This window comes from Protopterus annectens, chromosome 9.part0 (assembly GCF_019279795.1).
Source record: "Protopterus annectens isolate FY-2018-M chromosome 9.part0, PAN1.0, whole genome shotgun sequence".
Classification (NCBI taxonomy): Eukaryota; Metazoa; Chordata; order Ceratodontiformes; family Protopteridae; genus Protopterus; species Protopterus annectens.
In genome coordinates, this window is record NC_056743.1 from 1,816,186,102 (window position 1) to 1,816,209,738 (window position 23,637).

The 23,637-nt window shown below is 38.8% G+C and overlaps 1 protein-coding gene across 1 annotated transcript in view; it reads left to right on the forward strand.

Moving 5' to 3' along the window:
- Nucleotides 1-23,637, forward strand: part of COL5A3 (collagen type V alpha 3 chain) — a 1,727,233-nt gene that overhangs the window by 1,021,137 nt on the left and 682,459 nt on the right. Inside the window, exons 39-40 of the mRNA XM_044084684.1 lie at nt 18,473-18,562; nt 18,762-18,815. Coding sequence (XP_043940619.1) covers nt 18,473-18,562; nt 18,762-18,815 — 144 coding nt within the window. The remainder of the gene's footprint in view (nt 1-18,472; nt 18,563-18,761; nt 18,816-23,637) is intronic.

Genomic DNA, 23,637 nt, shown 5'->3' on the forward strand with positions numbered 1-23,637 from the left:
CAGAATGGGAGATAGTTACATGAACTATAGAATGAACTGGCACCTCACCTAAGTGTCATGTTTAATCATAGCCTCACCTCAGGCTTCGTGCCCACTGTGTGGCGCACAGCTACAGTTATCCCACTCCACAAGGGAGGATCCACCTTGGATCCCAGGAACTACTGTCCCATCAGTCTGACAGGCCTGATCTGCAAGGGCATGGAACGCATTATCATGGAACTTATAAACAAAGACATTGGCAACCTTCAAACACTGGACCCCACCCAGTTTGGGTTTGTGAAGGGCCGATCTTGTCTCCTGAATCTGATTGACTTCTTTGAATCAGTCTCCAGAGCTGTGGACGAGGGCAAGGCAGTCCACACAGCCTATCTGGACCTTGCCAAGGCCTTTGACACCATCCCCCACTCTGGAATCATAGATAAACTTACTAAGCTGGGCATAAATCCCTACATCACTCGATGGGTTGCAAACTGGCTTACTGACAGAACCCAGACTGTAAAAATAGCTGACTCCAAATCCAGCTCCATACAAGTGACAAGTGGAGTACCTCAGGGTTCAGTCCTGGACCACTCTTGTTTGGCATCTACTTCTCTGAAGTACAGGTCAACACTAAGGGACTCTGGCTAACAAAGTTTGCAGATGACTACAAACTGGGAGCCATTATTGAATCACCAAATGATGTGGATATTCTACAAAAGGGCCTTACAGAAACATATGCCTGGTGCCAGAGCCGTGGGCTCAAGCTTAATGCCAATAAATGTATAGTTATCCCCTTTGGAAAAAAAGTGTACCGATGAATTACCACATAGGTGGCAGGACACTAAACATCGAAAGTGTGATGAGAGACTTAGGGACACAGGTGGACAGTGGTCTCACTTTCGATAACCACATCGCCACACAGTCAGGAAATCCTTCTGTGTGGCACACCTCATCACTAAGGACTTTTCATCCAGAGAAAAGGAGGTCATTGTCCCACTGTACACATCCCTCATTAGACCCATTATAGAGTATAATGCCCCATTTGGTATGTACCTCACAAAACATATGCAACAACTGGAAAGGCCACAGAAATACCTCACTAAAAGAATCACAGGCCTAAAGCAGATGCCATATGCTGACCATCTAAAACAAAACTCCAGCTATACTCTGTGGCATATCGTCTACTCAGAGACGATCTCTGCTTAACATACAAGGCTATGTCAAACCCTGAGCTGTTGGGCATGTACACTTAAAGAAATCCCAATCCCTCAGAGCCACATGCTCCAGGGATCTAAACCTTGTCATCACAATGAACAAAACATGCTGCAGGGATAAGTTCCTGACCCAGAGACTCCCCATACTCTGGAATAGACGGCCCATACATGTCAAGCAAAGCGCCTCATTGGCCCTCTTCAAAAGGAACCTTGATGACTGGATGGGAGATAGGAAATTCACCCCGGGGATCATGTCAGTCGCCCTGCTAGACAGGAGTCCAGAGAAGTAAATATTGTGGGAAGAAATATCCAGGGAATTGTTATGGCTAGGCTTGCATAGGCCCTAGGGCCGATAGCCTAGTACCAACCTATGAACCTATAAGATGTTAAATAGCCCCCCAATGAATGAAAAATAGTAGAAATATTAGGCATGTTAAATATACATACTTGGTGCAGGAGTATTAACACAAACATCCCTGAACTTGAGGCTCAGGAATATCAGTATTTGTTTTTTTTTTTTTTTTTTTTTAACCTAATTTGATTATACAAGACACAGGGCTGCTCATGCTATTGGGGTGCAGGACTGCAGCCCCCCCCCCCCAGCTGTACAAAAGAAAGAAAAAAATAAAAACAAAAGGAAAAAATAAATAAAACAATAAACGAGAGTCCCAGAACTCGCGCATGGGCACTTGCGGCATTTCCCAAGTCTGGACAGCTACTGAACCAGTCCAGAGCATACGCACAAAATCCAGACTGCTGGTGAGATAGTCCAGATTAGGAAGACAGCCTGCAAGAGCAAAGATCCCAACTGTATAGACTGGAAGGGGATTGGACTGCAACATCTGCAGGCTGGAGCCTGCTCTCGCAAGAAGGACAGGACTTTGTCTCTCTCTCTCTCGAGAGAGGCTTTTGTTTTGAAACTGGAGTTTTTCCCTTTACGAAATGAAAATAAACATTTGTCAGGTATAATACTTTCTACTTCATGGTCACATTGTAATATGTTCCAATGCCTGTTCACACTCTGTATTAACTGGTCAGAATTCCTAGCATAAGTAGTAATAAACCTGAATGGTGCAGAATTTGTTTTGGTATGTACCTTATATCTCAATAAATTCTGCCTATCTAAGGAATTGACCAGATTACTGGCACTGGAAACGTAACCCATGCCATAGCCCCTCGATCTAAACCTGTCAGTAAGATCCTTTCGCTGTGATTGGAATGAAGAATCTTGAGAACAAATGCGTTTCATCCGAATAAATTGTGATTTGGGAATGTTACGTGCAACATGTGGCGGATGGAAACTAGAAGCATGGAGAATGGTGTTGTACTCAGGATGCTTTCTATGTACTTCTGTGCTTAAAGTATGGTCAGGTAGTCTGATAATGGAAACATCTAAAAAAGTGATGGTATTCTTATCATAATGAACAGTAAACTGTAGACCCCAAATGTTGTTGTTAAGATAAGATATGAATTCATGTAAACCAAGTATATCACCTTTCCATACCATCCAACAATCGTCCAAGTAACGTCTCCAGATGTCAATGTGTTCCAAAAGAGAATTTTTATGGCAATCATATATAATCTGTTGTTCTACATAAGCCATAAATAAGTCCACATAAATAGGGGCAAATGAGGCCCCCATCGCGGTACCCTTCGTTTGCCAATAACATTTGTCTTGATAAAAGAAGACGTTACTTGTAAGGACAAATTTGGCTAATTCAACCAAAAAAGAATTGAAAGTTGGTTGATATAAACCCGCTTTGTCTAACCAATAGGCCAAAGATTCCAAACCAGCCTGATGAGGGATGTTGGTGTACAAGACACAAACATCAAGAGTACACATCAACCAATCTTCTTCCAACTGACTGTCTGAAATAATCTGTAAAAAATTGGTGGTGTCATGTAGTCTAGAACATATCAAACCGAGTAGGGGCTTAAGATGTTTGGTGAGAAATAATGACAGAGGTTCCGTGATATACCCTCTTCCTGAAACAATGGGTCTACCAGGGGGATTGATGGGATCCTTATGAACCTTGGGTAAGAAGTAAATATATTGAATAGCTGAATCATGTACCAAGAGTTGTTGTACAATGTCATTGGTAATAATAGATTCATCCCTAGCCCAAAGTAAGAATTCCTCAGTTTGATTTTGAAACCTGAAAGTTGGATTAATGGTCATAATAGAATAATATCTCAGATCCGATAGTTGTCTCTTAGCTTCATTGTCATAATCACACCAATTAAGAATAACAACAGCCCCACCTTTGTCAGCAGAAATGATAACAATGTTTTGTTGTTCTGTAGTTCCAAAATAGCTTCCCTTTCAGCCAGAGAAATATTATTGGGTTTTAAACGTACATCAGATCTCGAAAAATGAAGATCTTTGAGAATACTGTTTTGGAACTGATGTACCAATGGGTGCATAGGTGGATTAAATGAAGATTTGTGATATACAAATCTGTCCTCATTGTGGTTACCAGTATCACCAAAAAACAATTTGAGATTGAGGTTTCTGCAAAACGATACAACATCTTGAGCCAATATGTCTTCAGAGATCATGAAACCGGGTACAAAAGAAAGACCTTTATTCAAAATTGACAATTGAATAGGTGTTAAAACAAAGTCTGACAGATTTAAGACATTATTAACATTAGCATTTATTTCTGCATGACCATTTTCAACAGACCTTGTATGTTGTTTATACTTCCTATGTTTCCTATCTGGGCCTAAAGGGATTTGGCCCGGTGTCCTTTTGGGGGTCGGTGATCCTGAAACTGACTGTAGTTCATTGTCCGTACAAGATGAAATATCCTCAGTTGAAGAACCTGATGCTGGGCTTGGTTTTTTAAGGATAGAACGGGGTCTTTTCCTCTTGGGAGTCCTAGTGGAACTTGGTGTAAATCTAACTTGTTTTGTGTGGTTAGCAAATGGATTAGCACTCTGGTAGTCACTCTGATCTCTCTGAAATTTTTTTATTTTCCTTGTACCCAATTGTTCCTCTAAAATATTAAGATCTGTAGCTACTTTATTAAGATGTTTGGCGAAAAAAGTTTCACCTTCAAAGCACTTCACATCACCCACCAGCTTGGTAACAGTATCTATTTCCGAATCTATAACTCTATCATGAAACTTAGATAGAGCATCCACAAAGGACATAGTTGCCTGCTGTTGTATGGAAGACCACTGTTCAGTCAGTTCCTGGTCAGCAGCCCCAACATGGGGTTGAATACATATTCTAAAGCCTCTGGGGGTGATCCCTTTAGCCATATAAGCCTTGAACAATTTGGAATGCCAAATATTGGATCTAAGTATTCTAAGGTGTTTATGTAACTGTTCAAATGCTAGTGCACAAATAGTTTCTGAATCCGATTGATCCAAAGTGCTAGAATTTTCCATTGAAACAGAGCCTAGGCCAAATGCTCTAAGGTCCTCCCTATCTGCAGATAATTTTGTTACCAGACTTGAAAGGTCCATGTTTTATAAAAGCTGCTGGCAATAATAGTATAAAACTACGTCAGCAATGGTAAGAATATTAAAGGGACAATAACAGCCCAAACAAGGACAAAGACCTATGATAGATGTTGCTTGAATACTGGCTGTGCCCCAAAAATCAGTACTTGGAATAGTTGTTGCATTGGCAAATATGAATTTAAATATTAATATGGCCAAGGCCAATATGGCAAAGAATGATGCTGAAAAAGGAAAATGACTGATGATTGGTCAATAAAACAGCAAGTATACCACAAAAAACTTGTGGAAAGAAATACCTTCCATAGAAATGTATGATGATATGTAAAAAATCAAGCTGGCTAGCCTGTGAATGCCCTTATAAAAAATGGCAATGTATATTAACCATAAGAATTTCAAAAGTAGAAAATTGTATAAAAATCCAAATATGATGTATATTGGGTAACAAAAGGACTATAAGAAAAAATAAAACTAGTCTCACCCTATGTAGACTAAAAAAGTATACTAACAGGTGAACCCGACTGAGAACTAAATGAACAATTCAAAATGCAAACATTTGAAATTAAGGCCAACAGTAAACATAATGGGTCCAAAACATAAATAAAATGACCTTAATAAATGGGCTGACTGTAAAATAATAGATGTTGTCCTTAAGATTGATCCAAACACAGCCCAATATAAAAATTGTGCTTACATATGTTAGCCTTAAGATACTAAGTTGTAAAAAGTTGAATCACCTATTCCAAAAGCCGGAAATAGTATACAATCCTAGCAAGGTCAATTGAGATAAATGACACCAGATTGTACAAAAATATTTTGTACAAAAATGTGAATTATCAACCAAATAACAACATTTTAGATAGTCCAAAGCTTGTGAAACAAATCAACCACAAACAAGTCAGTTAAATGCTCATATAAATAGTTCCACAATGCTCCGATGTTTAAATTGTCCCAAAACTAGTATAATCACTTATAGTTTCGGAACACAAATATAAATGGAAAAATACAGTATCGACAATCATTAGATGAAATATGTGGCAAATGTCCTTGATTTAAAGTCCTAATCCAATGTAATGAAGTATACAGTCCCAGCAAGTATGTCACCCAATTCCAAAAGACAAAACCTGTCTTGTAATGAGAATAGCGTAAAGCTGTTTTGACCAAAGCTACCAAAAACCACAATGAAATCTTTAAAAAACAGCGTGATGTTGTTTTACCAAAACGACCGGAAGACACAATTATATCCTTGGAAAACCAAAGTAATATAAAGAGAACTATGTATAAATGTAAATAGATGTCCACCAAAAACAGTATTAATGCAACCAACTAAGTCTTATTTGTAAAATATATATATTTCCCTGATATTGCAAAAAAGGATGTCCAAATCCTGATGTATTCACTGTCCCTTTGTGATAAAAAATGAAATGGATTCTGGCACCTGACAAACAACTAACTGTGACTTTCTCCTTATCCAGCCTGGTGAGGGGCACATTTGTGTGCCTCACAGTGGAGTCTCCTGTGACTAATATGTTGGGTTTATGTTTAGGCTGTTAGACACAGGTGTGTGGATTATGCGTGATTTGGTGGACAGCGGAATTTGCGTGTGTGTTTTTGCCTCAGAGATCTCTCTTGTTTGGACGTATTCTTGTTGAGGACCTTCACATATGTGAATGTAGGTGGTGTTTGTGTTGACAACCTTCTCAGTGCCAGATATACTGGCTTGTGAGGGAGAGAGCATAGACTCTAGGTTCTTAATGTAATTGCATCTCTTATAGAGTGTAGTATATACTGTTATTCTGCTGCATATGGGTTTATGAATTGTGCAGGGTTGTGATATGTGTAGTTGGCATCAGTGAATGATAGCAGACCGTGTTTCTAAATCCCAGCCTAAAACTACACTGAAATGGCCTAAGAAACAAATGGCTGCTCTAATGATGGGGGCTGATATGGCTGTTACAATGAACTGTATACACTTCAATATAAATAAACAATATAAATAAAGTATTTTGTAGAAATCACAGATAAACATTCTCTGAAACACATAATCCCAACACAATACAGCAACCCCATCCACAACATAAAACGTACTAGAAAGCATGACAAACTTCCCCAGCTCAAAACATTCACTTAGCCTCATATCACAAAAGCCCAAACACTACACAAAAACAACACTAACTACAATATTGCACAATACCCATGGACAAATGTACATACATGCACATAAAATTACAAAAACATATAATTCAACAGTACCACAAAAATGTTTATATATATATATATATATATATATATATATATATATATATATATATATATATGTGTGTGTGTGTGTGTGTGTGTGTGTAAACACACACACACACACACACACACACACACACACACACACACACACACACACACAACACAAGCTGATTTGCATAACACATTATTACAATAAAAGCATGTTAGTTCATAACCACTGAAACACACAGAGGTATATTCATAAACCACAATGGCACATAAACCATAACAGCTAGCAAAACAATAAATATATACACAGCACATGTACTTGTAGCTGGAAGGGAACATGGAAGTTGAGGTTGCAATGAAAGACACTTTGTTGATGTCAAGGGATTGCTACCTTACCAGAAACTAAGCACAGAATGTACATTATAAAATAAAAAAACAAATTGTGGTCTACTGTGTCTGTAACTACTCTGAACTTCCTCCAGAGCAGGAATTGTGTATTTAGGGTGTTACTCCTTTCTTGGTTAAAACTTGATGTTAGAAAAGCATTGAAGAGCAGAAACAGGAATTGGTTCTCAAGTCAAGGAGATATACATTTTATAATAGAAAGTCTTCACTAGGGAAGTATGCATCTGAAAATGAGTACCTTTTAGAAGCAGCTGTTCCCTAAATATTCAAACCAGCAGAGCGTTTCTGTAACAGCAGGTGTGGGGACCTGAAATGCCACTTATGTGGCTTGATGCATAATTATTTTGCAAATGTGTGCAAATAATTACGCAATGAGGCATGATAGGTTATGAATTAGAACTATTAATGAACATCTCTGGGCAGCCTTATTATGTTTCCAAAATGGGCAAAGGTAACTGTAACAGAATTAAATTCTGAGTGTGCATTAAGCAGTTCTATTGCATACCTAATAACTAACTAGACTGCTGACAAATGCTTGCCCATTTCACATATTAGTTTCAAAAATGTGACAATATTTTGTAATGTATTCATCTCTGATAATTAGATCTGAGAATGAATATGTATGCAACACTGTTAGTCGCAAATGTCACCCTAATCTACTTTTATAGTTTCCTTAAGCAAGTGTAATCTTTTAGTGGCAGTGCCATTTTTCTATTTAGCCAGTGCTTTGTAATTATTTACATGCTGAAATTATAAAAGGTAAATCTGTAATTAAAATAGTGGTAGTTAAACGATGTGGATAGCAACATGCCATATATTTCTTTGTAGAAATGAAGTGAACGATTTGAGAAAGGGTTACCTTCACAGTAATCCTTTAAACTTTTCAGGTTCTACTACATATTCACTTCATATTCATCTCAGGTCATCACGTCACATTTGATTGACTCATGTTTATCCCTTTCCCTGACAAATCTAAAACCTTGGGAGGTTGCTATCTAAAACAGTGATGCTTCTGAGATTGGAAAACCCACCATACCATACACAACGTTTCTGATATTGTCAAATTCATATAAGAGGATGAAAGTGAGGTAGTCACAATGCTCACCTTTTTGCTCGTCTTCAAATCTAGCCACCATGACAGGATGCTGGTAATTTTATTTTGAGAATTGATCCATTCTATTGCATCTCCTTTGATTGTACATTTCCAGATGGATTATTTAATTTACGTCAGGCTCTGAGAGCTCGGGCGATGAGAGCTGAATGCTGCCTGCTGATATAGACAATAGTTTTGTTTATTTATTTTTTTTGATAAATTAGTGGAGAAATCTAACAGTAACTGAGCCCATTTTAAATGGAGGCATAGGGAGAAAAATGGCAACATTAACAGTTACAAACTAAACGGTAATATGCATAAACAGAGTCCTGAGACAACATGCATAAGGCTTTGAGTAGATGAAAAAGCAACTTAAGAACATAAGAGGAGATGAAATCTTAAGATACAGATCATGTATACAGTGCAATATAAAACAATAGGAACAATTTTAAGTAGAGAAGAATAAAATATGAATGGTGCAGTGTATATACAAAATATATATAAAAAAAAAAAAAGAAACCAGTCCAACAGATATTCCATGTAACTAAAACTAGAGTAAAGTTGATACAGCAACAAATTCTAATGGCAAATTAAAGCAATTATGAAGGCTGTTATGGATACAGTAATGTATACAATGCTAGTAGATTACATGCAAGACAGAAAATAAGGTAAGAAAGGGGACATGGATTTCACATAATCCTGTATGGTCAAGACATGATTGAGTGTCCCTGGTTGAATCTATGTTAGGATTTTTGGGTAATAAAGTTTCCCCCTCATTCCCAAGGTTGAGCATATCTATCTATACAGAAAGAGAGCTATAGAGCAGAATGGTCAGGAGTGCAGTTCTCCACATGAGTGGTGCCACAAGTCTTGCCATTCAACAAAACCTGTTTCATTTGGGATAATTACAGAAGTTAATATTTCCTGGTGTCAGCATTATTTTGACTGTGTTTTGTGTTAAGGCATTAGTGTTGTTGACTTTCAATCATGCATCCAGTAGGAGCTGAGAAAGCAAAATGTCCACATACACACTCAATTACAAAAGAGTGGGAGAAAAAGAGAAAATACGGGCCTGTGACAGTAAAGGATTGCTGAACAGAAGAAGGGAAGAAGTCAAATCATGGGCATGGGAGAGGGACTATATAATCAGAGGAAGATGAGGATGTGGAGGAGACAGAGGAAGGAAAGAACAGAGAACAAAGGAAGGAAACATTACCTTCCATGGCAGGAAAAAACTGCAGGGACAGAGTTATCAGCTAAATATAAAGAAACAAGAAGCATCAGATCCAGATGGGTGTAGAGAAGATAAGAAATGATAAAAAGGAAGAAACATGGGAGAAAAGGTAAATGGAGGAGTGAAAAAGCAGAGTCCAGAGAAGTTAACGATCACAAGAGCTTATGTTTTACAAGCAAAATATGAACTGGAGGAATATTCTATCACTGCAGACAATCCAGGGAGACTGGTTAGAGAGGACCATGTACTGCTGCACTTACAGCCTGTACCCACTTACACCTCTAAATCCCACTTACAGCCTGTACCCCTCCCACACCTCTACATCCCACATATAGCCTGTACGGTACCCCACACCTCTAGATCCCACTTACAGCCTGTACCATACCCCACACATCTAGATCCCACTTACAGCTTGTACCATACCCCACACTTTTACAACCCAATTACAGCTTGTACCGTACCTCACACCTGTACATTCCACTTTAGCCTGTACCCCACCCTATACCTCTAGATCCCACTTACAGCCCGTAACCCATCCCACACCTGTATATCCCACTTACAGCCTGTACCCCACCCCACACCTCTACATCCCACTTACAGCCTGTACCCCACCCCACACCTCTACATCCCACTTACAGCCTGTACTCCACCCTACACCTGTACATCCCAATTACAGCCTATACTGTACCCCACACCTCTACATCCCACTTACAGCCTGTACCCCACCCCATACCTCTAGATCCCACTTACAGCCTGTACCTCACCCCACACCTCTACATCCCACTTACAGCCTGTACCCCAACCCACATCTTTACAACCCTGGTTAAATCTGACTGCAAATCAGTCATCTTCTCTGTCAGGCCCAGAGGTCCAACCCCGCCACCAATCAGGACTATCTTTAGGGACTTCTCTGGGGCAAACCTACTTCAGCTTGTAGAAGACCTACACAAAATTAAACAGATTGGGTTGCCTCATCCACCTCCAACTTTTACCAGCACCTAGGCAGCTGCACAGAAGAGTTAGTATCTATGTACCAAAAATGTAAAGTCAAATTTTGAGAAAAAACTCTTTGGTGCAACTCCCGTATTAATCATCATCATCTTCTTTCAGCAGTTCCCGTTAGGAGTCACCACAGCGGATCATCTGTTTCCATTTCTTCCTGTCCTCTGCATCATGCTCTTTCACACTAACCATCTGCATGTCCTCTCTCACCACATCCATAAACCTTATCTTAGGCCTTCCTCTTTTCCTCTTACCTGGCAGCTCCATCCTTAGCATCCTTTTCCCAATATACCCAGCATCCCTCCTCAGCACATGTCCAAAGCAACGCAATCTTGCCTCTCTTGCTTTGTCTCCAAACTGTCCAATGTGAGCTGACCCTCTAATATACTGATTCCTAATCCTGTTCATCCTAGTCACACCCAGTGCAAATCTTAACATCTTTAATTCTGCCACATCCAGCTCTGACTCCTGCCTTTTCGTCAGTGCCACCGTCTCCAACCCATATAAAATAGCTGGTCTCATTACCCTCTTGTGGACCTTCCCTGTCACTCTTACTGGTACCCGTCTGTCACAAATCACTCCCGACACTCTTCTCCACCCATTCCACCCTGCCTGTACTCTCTTCTTCACCTCTCTTCCACACTTACCATTACTCTAAACTGTTGATCCAAGTACTTAAACTCATCCACCTTTACCAACTCTACTCCCTGCATCCTCACCATTCCTCTATCCTCCCTCACATTTACACATATATATTCTGTTTTAGCCCTGCTGACCTTCATTCCTCTCCTCTCTAAAGCATATCTTCACCTCTCCAGGGTCTCCTCAACCTGGTCCCTACTCTCACTACATATCACAATGTCATCTGCAAACATCATAGCCCACGGGGCCTCCTGCCTGATCTCATATGTCAACCTGTCCATCACCAATGCAAATAAGAAAAGGCTCAGAGCTGATCCTTGATGTAATCCCACCTCCACCTTAAACGTATCTGTCACTCCCACTGCAGTCCTCACCAATGTCACACTACCCTCGTACATATCCTGTACCACTCTTACATACTTCTCTCCCACTCCAGACTTCCTCATACAATACTACAACTCCTCTCTAGGCACCCTGTCATATGCTTTCTCTAAGTCCACAAAGACACACTGCAACTCCTGACCTTCTCTGTATTTCTCCAACACTCTCAGAGCAAATATTGCATCTGTAGTGCTCTTACCTGACATGAAACCATACTGCTGATCACTAATCATCACCTCCCTTCTTAATCTTGCTTCCACTACTCTTTCCTATAACTTCAAGCTGTGAATGATCAATTTTATGTAGTTACTACAGCTCTGCACATTACCCTTATTCTTAAAGATAGGTACCAAAACACTTTTTCTCCACTCCTCAGGCATCCTCTGACTTTCCAAAATTTCATTAAACAATCTGGTTAAAAATTCCACTGCCATTTCACCTAAGCACCTCCATGCTTCCACTGGTATGTCATCTGGGCCAGCAGCCTTTCCATTCTTCATCCTCTTCATAGCTGTCTGTACTTCCTCCTTGCTAATCTGTTTCACTTCCTGATTCACTATCCCCACATCATCCAACCTTCTCTCTCTCATTCTCTTCATTCATCATCCCCTCACAGTACTCTTTCCATCTACTCAGCACACTCTCCTCACTTGTGAGTACATTTCCCTCACCACCCTTTATCACCCTTACCTGCTGCACATCTTTCCCAGCTCTGTCCCTCTGTCTGGCAAATCGGTACAGGTCCTTTTCTCCCTCTTTAGTGTCCAATCTCTCATACAACTCTCCATATGCCTTATCATTAGCTTTCACCACCTCTCTTTGCCATGCATCTCATCTCCTTATACTCATGTCTACTTTCTTCATCTCTTTGGCAATCCCACTTCTTCTTCACCAGTCTCTTCCTCTGTATACTCTCCTGTACTTCCTCATTCCACCACCAGGGCTCCTTGTCCTCCTTCCTCTGTCCAGATGTCACACCAAGCACCGGTAACTCTTCCCTGCCTCCCAGTGCCTGTCTTAACTCTTCCCTGAACTCCACCTCACAATCACCCTTTTTTAACTTCCACCATTTAATCCTTGGCACTGCTTTCACACTCCTCTTCCTCTTCTTGATCACCAACGTCATCCTACAGACCACCATTCTATGCTGCTTAACTACACTTTCCCCTGTCACCACTTTACAGTCTCCAATCTCCTTCAGACTGGCCCTCTTACATAGTATATAATCCACCTGTGTGCATCTTCCTCCACTCTTGTACATCACCCTGTGCTCCTCCCTCTTCTTAAAATATGTATTCACCACAGCCATGTCCATCCTTTTTGCAAAATTCACAATCATCTGACCTTCTGCATTCCTATCCTTAACACCATACCTACCCATCACTTCCTCATCCCCTCTGTTCACTTCACCAACATGCCCATTGAGGTCCGCTCCAATCACTAGTCTCTCACCCTTGGGTACACTCACCACCACTTCATCCAACTCACTCCAAAATTTTTCTTTCTCATCCATCGCACACCCAACTTGTGGAGCATATGCAGTAATAACATTCATCATTACACCATCAATTTCAAGCTTCATAAACATCACTGTATCAGACACTCATCGCCTCCAAAACACTCTTGGCATATTGTTCCTTTAGGATAATCTCTACCCCATTTCTCCTCCATCCACTCCATGATAGAACTATTTGAACCCACCTCCAATACACCTGCCCTTACTCCCCTTCCATCTGGTCTCTTGCACACACAATATATCAACCTTCCTTCTTTACATAATATCAGCTAGCTCTCTTCCTATACCAGTCATGCTGCCAACATTCAAAGTTCCTACCCTCACTGCTACACTCCTCACCTTCCTCCTCTCTTCCTGCCTTCGGGCATGCCTTCCCCCTCCTCTTCTCCTTCAGCTCCCTTATTAATAAATGGTATAACAAAAGCAGAAAAATATACTTGATTCTAACATCTGGTTTGTTAAAATGATGTTTACCGATCTTGACTATATTGGCAATATCAGTTTGTCGTAGTTTTTGAAAGTCCTACCAATAATATTCTTTAAAAATAAAAAATGAAAGAAAATAATGAAATGTTTTAAGAAATCTGCATTCTGCATACCCCATTCTAAGCACCAAACTGAAACATGCCTACAAGGAGCTTAAGAGTACTGTTAGAAAATGTAAGCCTAAGGTTGCTATAGATGCTAAATGAATCTTTCTTCAGTTATCTTAGTAAATAAAGGGATAATGTTCAATAATGCACAGAGATCGTCTATATTAATATCTTAGCAGACAAATTTAGTGGTAACTTTACCCCAACTGCCCAAATTGTTGCCCCACTTTCCCTGAAAATTTAGTTTTCCCAGGAATCACCTTGTAAAAATTCTTACAACCTCAGTCAAAAGCTAGAAATATTACTTCCATGGCGTCAGACCACATACGAGGCTGCAGTTACGACATTGAGAAGTGTGCAGTAAATGAGCCTGTACTTAAACTGCTCATCCTCAGCCTATCTATAGGGTTTGTTCCTGATACCTGGGGAAAAGCCATATGACTCCTCTATACAGGGATAGCCATAGGTTCATAGGTTTACACTAGGCTAACAAGTACCAGGGCTTTTATAAGCCTAGCTACGCAATCCAACCCATTTGTGTCCCAATGTATCATGGACAGTTATTGGAGGGGACGTTATTTATTTATTTACTTATTTATTTTTATTTTACATTTGTTGACCGGGATTGTCCAACTGAGCTGAAGAGCCCCCTTTCAGCCGAGGCCTGGGGAGAAAAGCTCCACCATATTATACAATTTTCATTATAAATTAGGATTAAACAGCAATGTTACATGGTTATTACAAGGCATTAAATAGCAATACAGTGTTATACAGTGTCAATAATCAGGAGTATAGCATAACTATTTCAAGATGTATAAAAAGAAATATTTCATTAAGATGAATATATTTTTGGGGTAAGTGGTTAAAAAACCCAGTTTTATCATAATGTAGTTGCATGAAGGCAAGACAATTACAATAGAATGTTTATCTGAGGCAATTTGCTTAATAGATTTTAGAAGACAGTAGAAAGAGTAGTCACGGAAGATTAGAGAGAGCTAGTGAGAATAGTGAGTTAAGTGCAGAATGTAGATTAAGGTATGAGAAGTAGGGGATGTTTCAAGAGGTTATGTGAGGGAAGGGGCATGTTAGTTTATGCATTACTGTCTGCCTCTGTCTATCAGAGACACGGCATCCAGAACTGGGGTGAATTTCCGATTTCCCATCCATTGGTGAGGGTTACACATAAATATGGTTACAGATGGACTCTGCTTCATGTGGATGGGGAGTCTGTTTCAGAGCATGAGGACCCTCTGAAACACACATCTTTCTTACCAACATGCCTTATTTATGTCACAAGCAAAATTTAAATCCTTGGATCTAGTGGTTTTGATGCTGTTCATTTTGCAGATGTCAAAAGGTCCATCAGTGCCATATCCAAGGAAGCCTTATATGCCAGGCATAGATCACTTCTCAGTAACCTGTAAGAAACAGAGTACAGAAATAGGGCTTTAAGATGATCCTTTTAGGACAACATGTTTATACCTTGGATTTTCCCTGTAAGGAACCTTTATGGTTGTTCCATCTTTTCCATATGTTTGGTCAGGTACATGCTGAAGGGGAGTTATACTAAATGATGGGTCTGATAAGGGCTGAATAAAGTCACACTATGACTTCCTTAGACCTGGATGCCAGGCTTTTACTTATAAGTTGGGCGACATAGAATGATTTTTCTTACTACCTTGGCCACTTGTTGGTCAAAGGCCAGATTACTGTCTATATATGTTCCCAGATACCTGACTTCCAATTCAACTTTTAGGGTAGCCTTATCACTGGAGTAATTAGTTTTGGTGGCAGTTTTCTGAAAAGGCACTGCAATGCATTTCTTGGCAGTGAGTATTAGTCCGTGATTTTGGCACAAGTGATTTGCCTGTACTAGACCCTCTTGTAAGATGTTTTTTGTCAGGCGAATCTATGATAGCTCCCAATTTACAGTCATCTGCAAACTTGTCCAGCCAAAGGCCCTTGACATTACCCTTTACCTCTGAGAAGCAGATGCAAAAGAGGAGCGATCCCGGCATGGGGCCTTGAGGTACCTCACTGTTAACTGGTCTGTTAGTGGAGGTGGTGTCACCAATACTGACTTCTTGGTTCCTGTCTGTGAGGCAGCTGGCAATCCAGTTAGTGGGGGATTGTATGAAATGCCTTAGCCAGTTCCATTTAGGCATTATGCACCCTTTTCCCTCATCCATTGCCTTGGTGACCTTTTCAAAGAAGTCCACCAGGTTTAGTAGACTTGTATTCAGACAAAATTTTCAGCAAATAGTAGTTAGTTATGCAGTAAAGTGGAAACATTTATACATATTTCTTAATCTAGTAAGCCTACTGGACACAAGAGTTTCTTTTCGGAGGCGAATAAGGAGCGCTATGCTGTTAAGTGACTTGCTTAGAGTCACATGGTGGGTACATGGAGATGTAAGGAATCAAATCCTGGATTCTTTGACTACAGAACGCAATTTTAGCAACTCCGAGCTTTACTACTCTGTGCTAACTGTAAACATTAATGCAAACTGTTTAATTTAAAAAAAAAAAAAAAAATGATTGTTTAGTAAAAAACAGCAAATAGTAAAAATAATAAAAATAATGTTGTGCACTTTTGTAGATTTATTAGGTGGCGGGGCTGAAGTTCTTAACTGTTACTATTAGTTGATTTTCTTGTATTAAAAAAAAAACAGTAGGCAGGTAACAGTGGACCTAATTGAATATGCATGGGTTACAATGTATGTCACTACAAGGACTGGCGTTTGAAGGAGTAGGATAGTTTATGGGTGTATTTTTTGCTGAATAAGAGAATGATGATTTTGTTGTTCCAGGTAAATCCTGGAGCTGAGAGCAGTCAAACAGTAGGATCTATGATCTTCACAGGCGGCAGACTGAGTGGCTTTATTATACGTGGTGTCAAGTCTGGAGAAGTTAAACAGAGGCAGGGAGATAAGGTGTCAGGCAGATAAAATAAGTCAGAGCAGCATCACTTCGGTATTTTTGTTTTCCTCAGAAATTATGTGCATACTGAACTCAGTATGGTCTTTAATTTACTCCCAGCGAGGAAAGAGAGAGATGCAGAATCCATGCCAAAAATTGATCTACTGAATTGTGGCTTCTCTGTGGCCCAAGTACTTTTCCCTTTTACTTATAATCACACAGTTCACAGTTGTGCAGAACGTAATAAGAGCAGACGACACTGCTCAGCTGTTGCTGAGGATAATGATATTAAGACTCAGCACATTCTGGCTGTTGCACTTCAAATGGAGTCGAGCTGTTCCTGAGGCCTGTCACATGAGTTTAGCTGTAAGGGCCCTACTTAATAGCTAATATTCTTGTTAAATGAGGGAAATCAAGTTATACAGGCTCTACAGAGTGGGGCTGAAGAGCCAATGGGACAGAGAAACACTGGCAGCAAGAAAATAAGCATTTGTTAGTTTTGAATGTTAGCTTACACTGGAGGTGAACTGCAGCAGTTATGGTCAGAGATTTGCTATCCTGCCTGTACACCATCATGGTTGTAGTCTCCAAGTGAAATTTGTAATTGACATGGGGCAAAATTCATATTGCCTGCATTAGGCTGTTACTTTTGCCTTCCTACAGATACATTTATTTTAATGGTTCATTTTAAAATAAATGTGAGCTTAGTTACTGGATGTATACATATTATGGGCAAACATTTTTTTTTATAATTTCACATAAAATAACTCCACCAACCAATGGTATTCTTTGAATGTAAAAGTGGTATTGCATTGGCAGCTCTGTTCACAATACATTTGAAAGCAAACTGAGGCAACAAGACAATGTATACAGAGCAAAGCATCAACTACAAAACAACAATGCTTTATTCATTGTGCATTTACAAACAGTCAGAATAGCGATGACAGTTTCTAAACTAAAAAAGAATCCCTGATAATTCATTGTTAACAAAATTGCAGTCAAGTTTCCATACAGAATATGATGCAGTGCTTAACAGCTAGCTTTATTAACCAGGACAGTTAAATGTGAATATGTATATCCCATAATGCAATTCCAGAAGTTGTAACCCATGACGTTTATTGATTGTTGTCCATCTGTAGCACCTGACTTTGACAGTTTTATATATATGTGCAACATAATGGTGAAATATCTGGGCAAAGCCTCCATCACTGTTGAACATGAAATTAGCTGCCTCAGAAGCATGTGTGTTGAGTGAATAAAGTTAGGATATACTTTGCATGCTATACAAATACTAGTGGTCCTGAGTATCTGCTTGGTATAGCACGCGTCTATAATTACATCAACACAGCACAACTATACTTAATGCAACCATTTCCTAAATGATGAGGTGAAAAATCCTGCAGAATTCCAGTCCTGATTTACGGAAGTCCCCAGAAATCCTGAAAATGTTGCATGCTTAAAGATGTCTTTCTTCAATTGTAAAAGAGTGTGTGTGTGTGTGTGTGTGTGTGTGTGTGTGTGTGTGTGTGTGTGTGTGTGTGTGTGTGTGTGTGTGTGTGTATGCATATTTGTGAATGCATATTGGGAAAAGGTCATCATAATATGACAATGTTACAGGAAGTGAAAATTACTTTTTTAATATCTGGAAGAAGTTTAAAGGCATTGTTTTGGTTGACAATAGGCTCTCTGAGATAAAGTTCAAGAAAGTTCAAAAATCTATGCATTTGTTTTGTGTTCACTATATTCTTTTAATGTTCTTTCCTGCTTCACTGTAATGTGGTGTGCTTTGTTTGATAGGGTGATCCTGGCCCTGCAGGAGTTCCTGGAAAAAATGGACCCCAAGGTTTACGTGGATTTCCAGGTCAAAGAGGAGTGGCTGGTGCAAATGTAAGTCCAAATGTAGTCAGTCTGGACTAACCAATACCTTAAAGCATAAAATGTAGATAATAATAATAATAATAATAATAAACAATAATAATAAATGTGTATGAAACAATGATATCCATAACCTATTCTGGGAAGCAAACTCTGCTTTTGGCTGTCCATGCAGTGTACTTACACATTTGTCTATGTTGTTTAATACTAGGGAGCTGCTGGTTTGAAAGGTGGAGAAGGCCCGACAGGTGGTCCTGGACCAATAGTAAGTAAATGTCATCAGAAATGGGATGTTTGTGATTTGTGATTCATGATATCAGTAGCTCTGTGAATAACATAACTGAATTTGCTGTAAAATAGAAGACCTCTCATAAGTATATAAAATGCACAAAAACATGTGTGAATAAATTCCTATGCAGATAAAATGACTGGCATACTACTTACCTGAACATGAAACATTCATAAGCAATATGCAAGTACAGTATCACCATCTTTCTGTTTGTGAGCTGGAAACACAGTCACAATTTATCACTGTGTGATTTGGGAAGTTCTGATGGAAATGAAAAATTAAATCCATAATTTAGCTCAAAGCTTCTCTGCTTATGGCCGTGTTGCTGAGTATTGGTGCTGAAGGGTCAGAGGCAGAATATACTACAGTAACAAAGCTATAATGCAGAGATAATGCAGATAAATACCATATTTGCTAACAGTGCATCTTGAGACTAGATCAATGTGACAGTAGAAACATTTCTTGCTGAAGCATTCTGACAACACTTCTGAAATTACAATCAGCTCTTTGTTTCTTTATTTATTTATGTTAACTAAATAATTAACTGACTCTTTCAGACCTCTTTTAGCCATGACCTTGGTCATAAAGGCAAAAACAAATTAAGCAGAGATGAAAAGGTTGAGTAGACACTCAATCAAGATTCCTTCAGGAGATGGGAAGAAGGTGAAACATAACACAGACACAATGTAAACAAACTGACCACACTGAAAATAATCAGATATTAGACTGAACCCCAAATGGTCTAAAAGTCTATTTTATGTCTCCGGTAAAAAAATCTTTGTTTGGGATACTGACTCCCATAACGGGACTAGATCACTAGTTCAAATTTCAAACACAGACAGTATGATCCATGAAGATGACCAAAACCAAAAACCAAACAAATAGAATAAATGGACCAACAACAGGAACTGCAGGACAGAAACCACCACAACGAATTTTGACCTAGGTTTCGTCTTTATTCAGACTTCTTCAGAATAAATGTTAAAAACAATACAGACACCAGAATTTTATACACCTTTAAATGACATCACTAATCAATTAATTAATTTGTCAATTAAAACTTTCATCCTACTTAAAACAACTTGAGCACACACACACAACAACTTGATACTATGATAACATGCTGCATTATTAATAAAATAAAGTAAAATCAATTCAAAAATCCAATTAAAAAAATACACAACGAAATATAGTAAAGTAATAATATAATAATGTAATAACGTAATAACATAGTAATAACATTAAACCACACACAGAACGATGTGTAAAAATGAACTAGACTAATTGACAAATTAATTAATTGATTAATGATGTCATTTAAAGGTGTATAAAATTCTGGTGTGTGTATTGTTTTTAACATTTATTCTGAAGAAGTCTGAATAAAGAAGAAACCTAGGTCAAAATTTGTTGTGGTGGTTTCTGACAGACAGTATGATCCCTGTCTGTCTAAGCTATCAGTCACTATCCAGGGAGTGCTTGAGAACACAACCTCAGTTTGGGGGGTAGTGGTGGGGCGAGATGGGGTAATTAACCCATTTTGTCAACCACTCTTAATGCTCGGAAGTCTCTGACAGTATCTGTAAAGGAGTTCACTGACAGTTTAATAGTAAAACTTTAACTACTTTATTTTTGTAGTGGGTTTGATACATTTTACTGTACAATGGAATATTAAGAGGTCTGCTTAAAACTGTCATTGTGCCCTTGGAGTAGGGCTGATACACCATAAAGCAATATTCAAGAGCCCTACATGACTCATAGATAAAAGGACTCAATGGGTAGGGCCTTGTATGTAGTTTTACCTCATTGTACTCCATGTGCAGTGAACACATGCACATTCTTTCCTGATCATACATGATTTTCAAACACAAAACCACCTAAACAGAGGCTGGTCCCAATGGATAAGCTGCAGGGCTCTACTGAACTACATACATCTATATGATGTTGAGCTTGTCAGTGCAGCCTTTCCTTCTGATATGCTGCATACAAAGCTCAGTAACATATTAGCTCTACAGTTAAAGAAAAATCCCTCCCTTTTTGCTCCACAAAAAAAAAAAAAAAAAAAAAAAAAGATGCTATATAGGAGTCCACTGTGGTGCAGGCAACCTTGCTACCACAACCATACATTTTCCCACTCTCTCACAGTAATGCTGCTAACCATAAGTCACTGGGAGATTCAGCAGCGTCCAATTCCCTTATTATCATAATATAATAATGACCTTAGCTCTGCCATCATGGCTAATGAATGCCACTTTTTTTATGAATCACTCTTAAGCATGACAGCTGTGGGCAGCATAACTGGGATCAGTAATGTAATACTACATTAGGCAGAGCCTCTCACTAACACTCTTCAAGAGAAACCTTGATGAGTGGATGGGAAACAGAAAATTTACCCCGGGGATCACTGCAGTGGCTCTACTGGACAGAGGCACAGGGAACTAATGGCTCTGCTGGACCGAGGCACAGGTAACTAATCTAAAGGGGTGGCGAAAGCCAACACATTCTGGCTAGGCTTATAGATGCCCTCGGGCAGATAGCTTCGTACTTACCTGTGAACCTATGAACCTATAATATATGTTAATAATAATTAATTAATCATAATCTTTATTTTCTTCTACTCCTTTCAGCTGCTTCCATTAGGGTTGTTACAGTGGATCACTGGTATCTACAGAATGAGTGGCAGTTGATTTTTATGGTGTTCAGTTGCCAGTGTAGCACCCAATCTTCCTATAGCATGTCTTGGGAATGTGGGAAGAAACTGGAGCACCCGGTGGAAACTCACGTGAACACAGGGTGGACATACAGACTCTGCACAGAAGGCACCCCAGCTGAGAATTGAACCAGAGAACCTCTTTTATGTGAGGTGACAATGCTAACTGCTGCACCACTGTGCCACCCTTAATACACTTGTACCATACCTGCCTACATCACTAGTTGATATGTACCATACAGACTATCACAGTCACTAAATAAGTAACCTTTTAATCTGAGGGTCCAGGGTTCAAGTCTCTGTTTAGGCATACAGTATAGAGGTTGTGAGCTGGCATAATGGCTAAGGTGTTTACCTTATATATGCTAGTTATAGAAGATAACTGGATTCTGCATACAGCTCATGATTGCTGAGATCGATATGTAATATAGTGATATTATCTGAAGTTAAGAATATTTAATAAAAAATCAGTGAATAAATTAGATTTATTTATTTATTTATTTATTTATTTATTTATTTATTTATTGGTTGATTTATTTTATTTTGGTCACTGGGATAGTCTGACTGGGCCATGCAAGAGCAGAGTCCTGGAAGAGTATAAAAATAAAAGCTGAACTAATAACAGGAAAAAAATTACACATGAAAAGAAATAAATGTATGCAATTAAGTGTTAATAATTATAATAGGTGCAAAACAGCATGGTTTATTTATAAGTATAGCAAAAACACAAAATTCAAAGATACACCAAAATCAAGGAGTCAGAAGGTGAAGCAGGAAAAACAGCTTTAATCCATCAGTTCTGTCCTGGTACAATGGGACACAATTACACAATTGAGCATTCTCTTTTTATATATTCATAAATAGAACAATTACTCAATTAATTAACTCATCAAACATTTTTAACCCTGTCAACCCTGTGACAAAAACAAGCTTTAGTAGACATAAAAATACACTTCTAATATACTAACTTAAACAAATTCAAGTCATACAACTCAAACATTTTTACCCTGTCAATCCTGTGACAAAAGCTTAAGTAGACATAAAAATACAACTTCTGATATTATACAAACTTAGACAGATTCAAGTCATACTAAATTTCAAGTAACATATACCATACATATTAATAATGCACAATTAGAACATTCACAATAAATATGCCATAAATGCAAATATTACTACACTAATGAATTTCATCCATATTCTAAATTCATTCCAACAGGAAATAATGTGTGATACCCTATAATCATCCTTTGTTCAAGCTTGTTCAAAGCTGCTTTAAAATTACCTGAACAAAGATGAGGTCTAAACTTACAGTGTTGCCATTATGTGTATTACAAAAATGAGTGGCTACTCAAATGTTCTAGAATGCGAATTTTAACCTTCCTAGTGGTCTGACCTATATACCACATAGGTGGGGAACAGTCACATCCTTCTGACTCCTTGATTTTGGTGTATCTTTGAATTTTATTTATAAGTAGCAAGATGAATGTCAAATAAAATGAAGACTGGGGTTTTCAGAGCAGATGAAGGGTGTTTGTGAAAATTAACAAAGTGTCAAAATGTTATCAGTGGCTGGATATGTTAAAAACATAATGACTAGGCAAGAAAAGCCATGAGAGAAAATGTAAGGGCTTATGCGGAAAGCAAGACAAGTTATTTCATGGTCCAAAAAAAGGAGAAAGAGGAGGGAAAATAATTAAGAACTATTACCCCTGTGCAAGAAGGTATATATATTTACAGAAGCTATGATACATCTATAACGCACCTTAGTTTTCAGTGACATTTTTGTATTTAGCCTGGGGGTGGGGTAAAGACATTTGCAAGTTAGTTATAGGAGTTTGTGGGAGGGGCAAGACAAGAGATATTAGGAAGTTGAAGGTAATGAAGTGGAATATTAGAGGAATAGTTAATCCTCTCAGAAGAAAAAGAATAGGTATGAGAAAATGGGTCTACTTTATAACAGTGAACGATCAAAAGATCAAAAGCTGTTGTATCGACCCCTTAAAGTTGAAAACTAAAAAAAGCAAACAAGCAGAACAATGATTTCTTTCCCAGGGAAAGAAATCGCTGGGCCGGCTGTCCGGGTTGTGC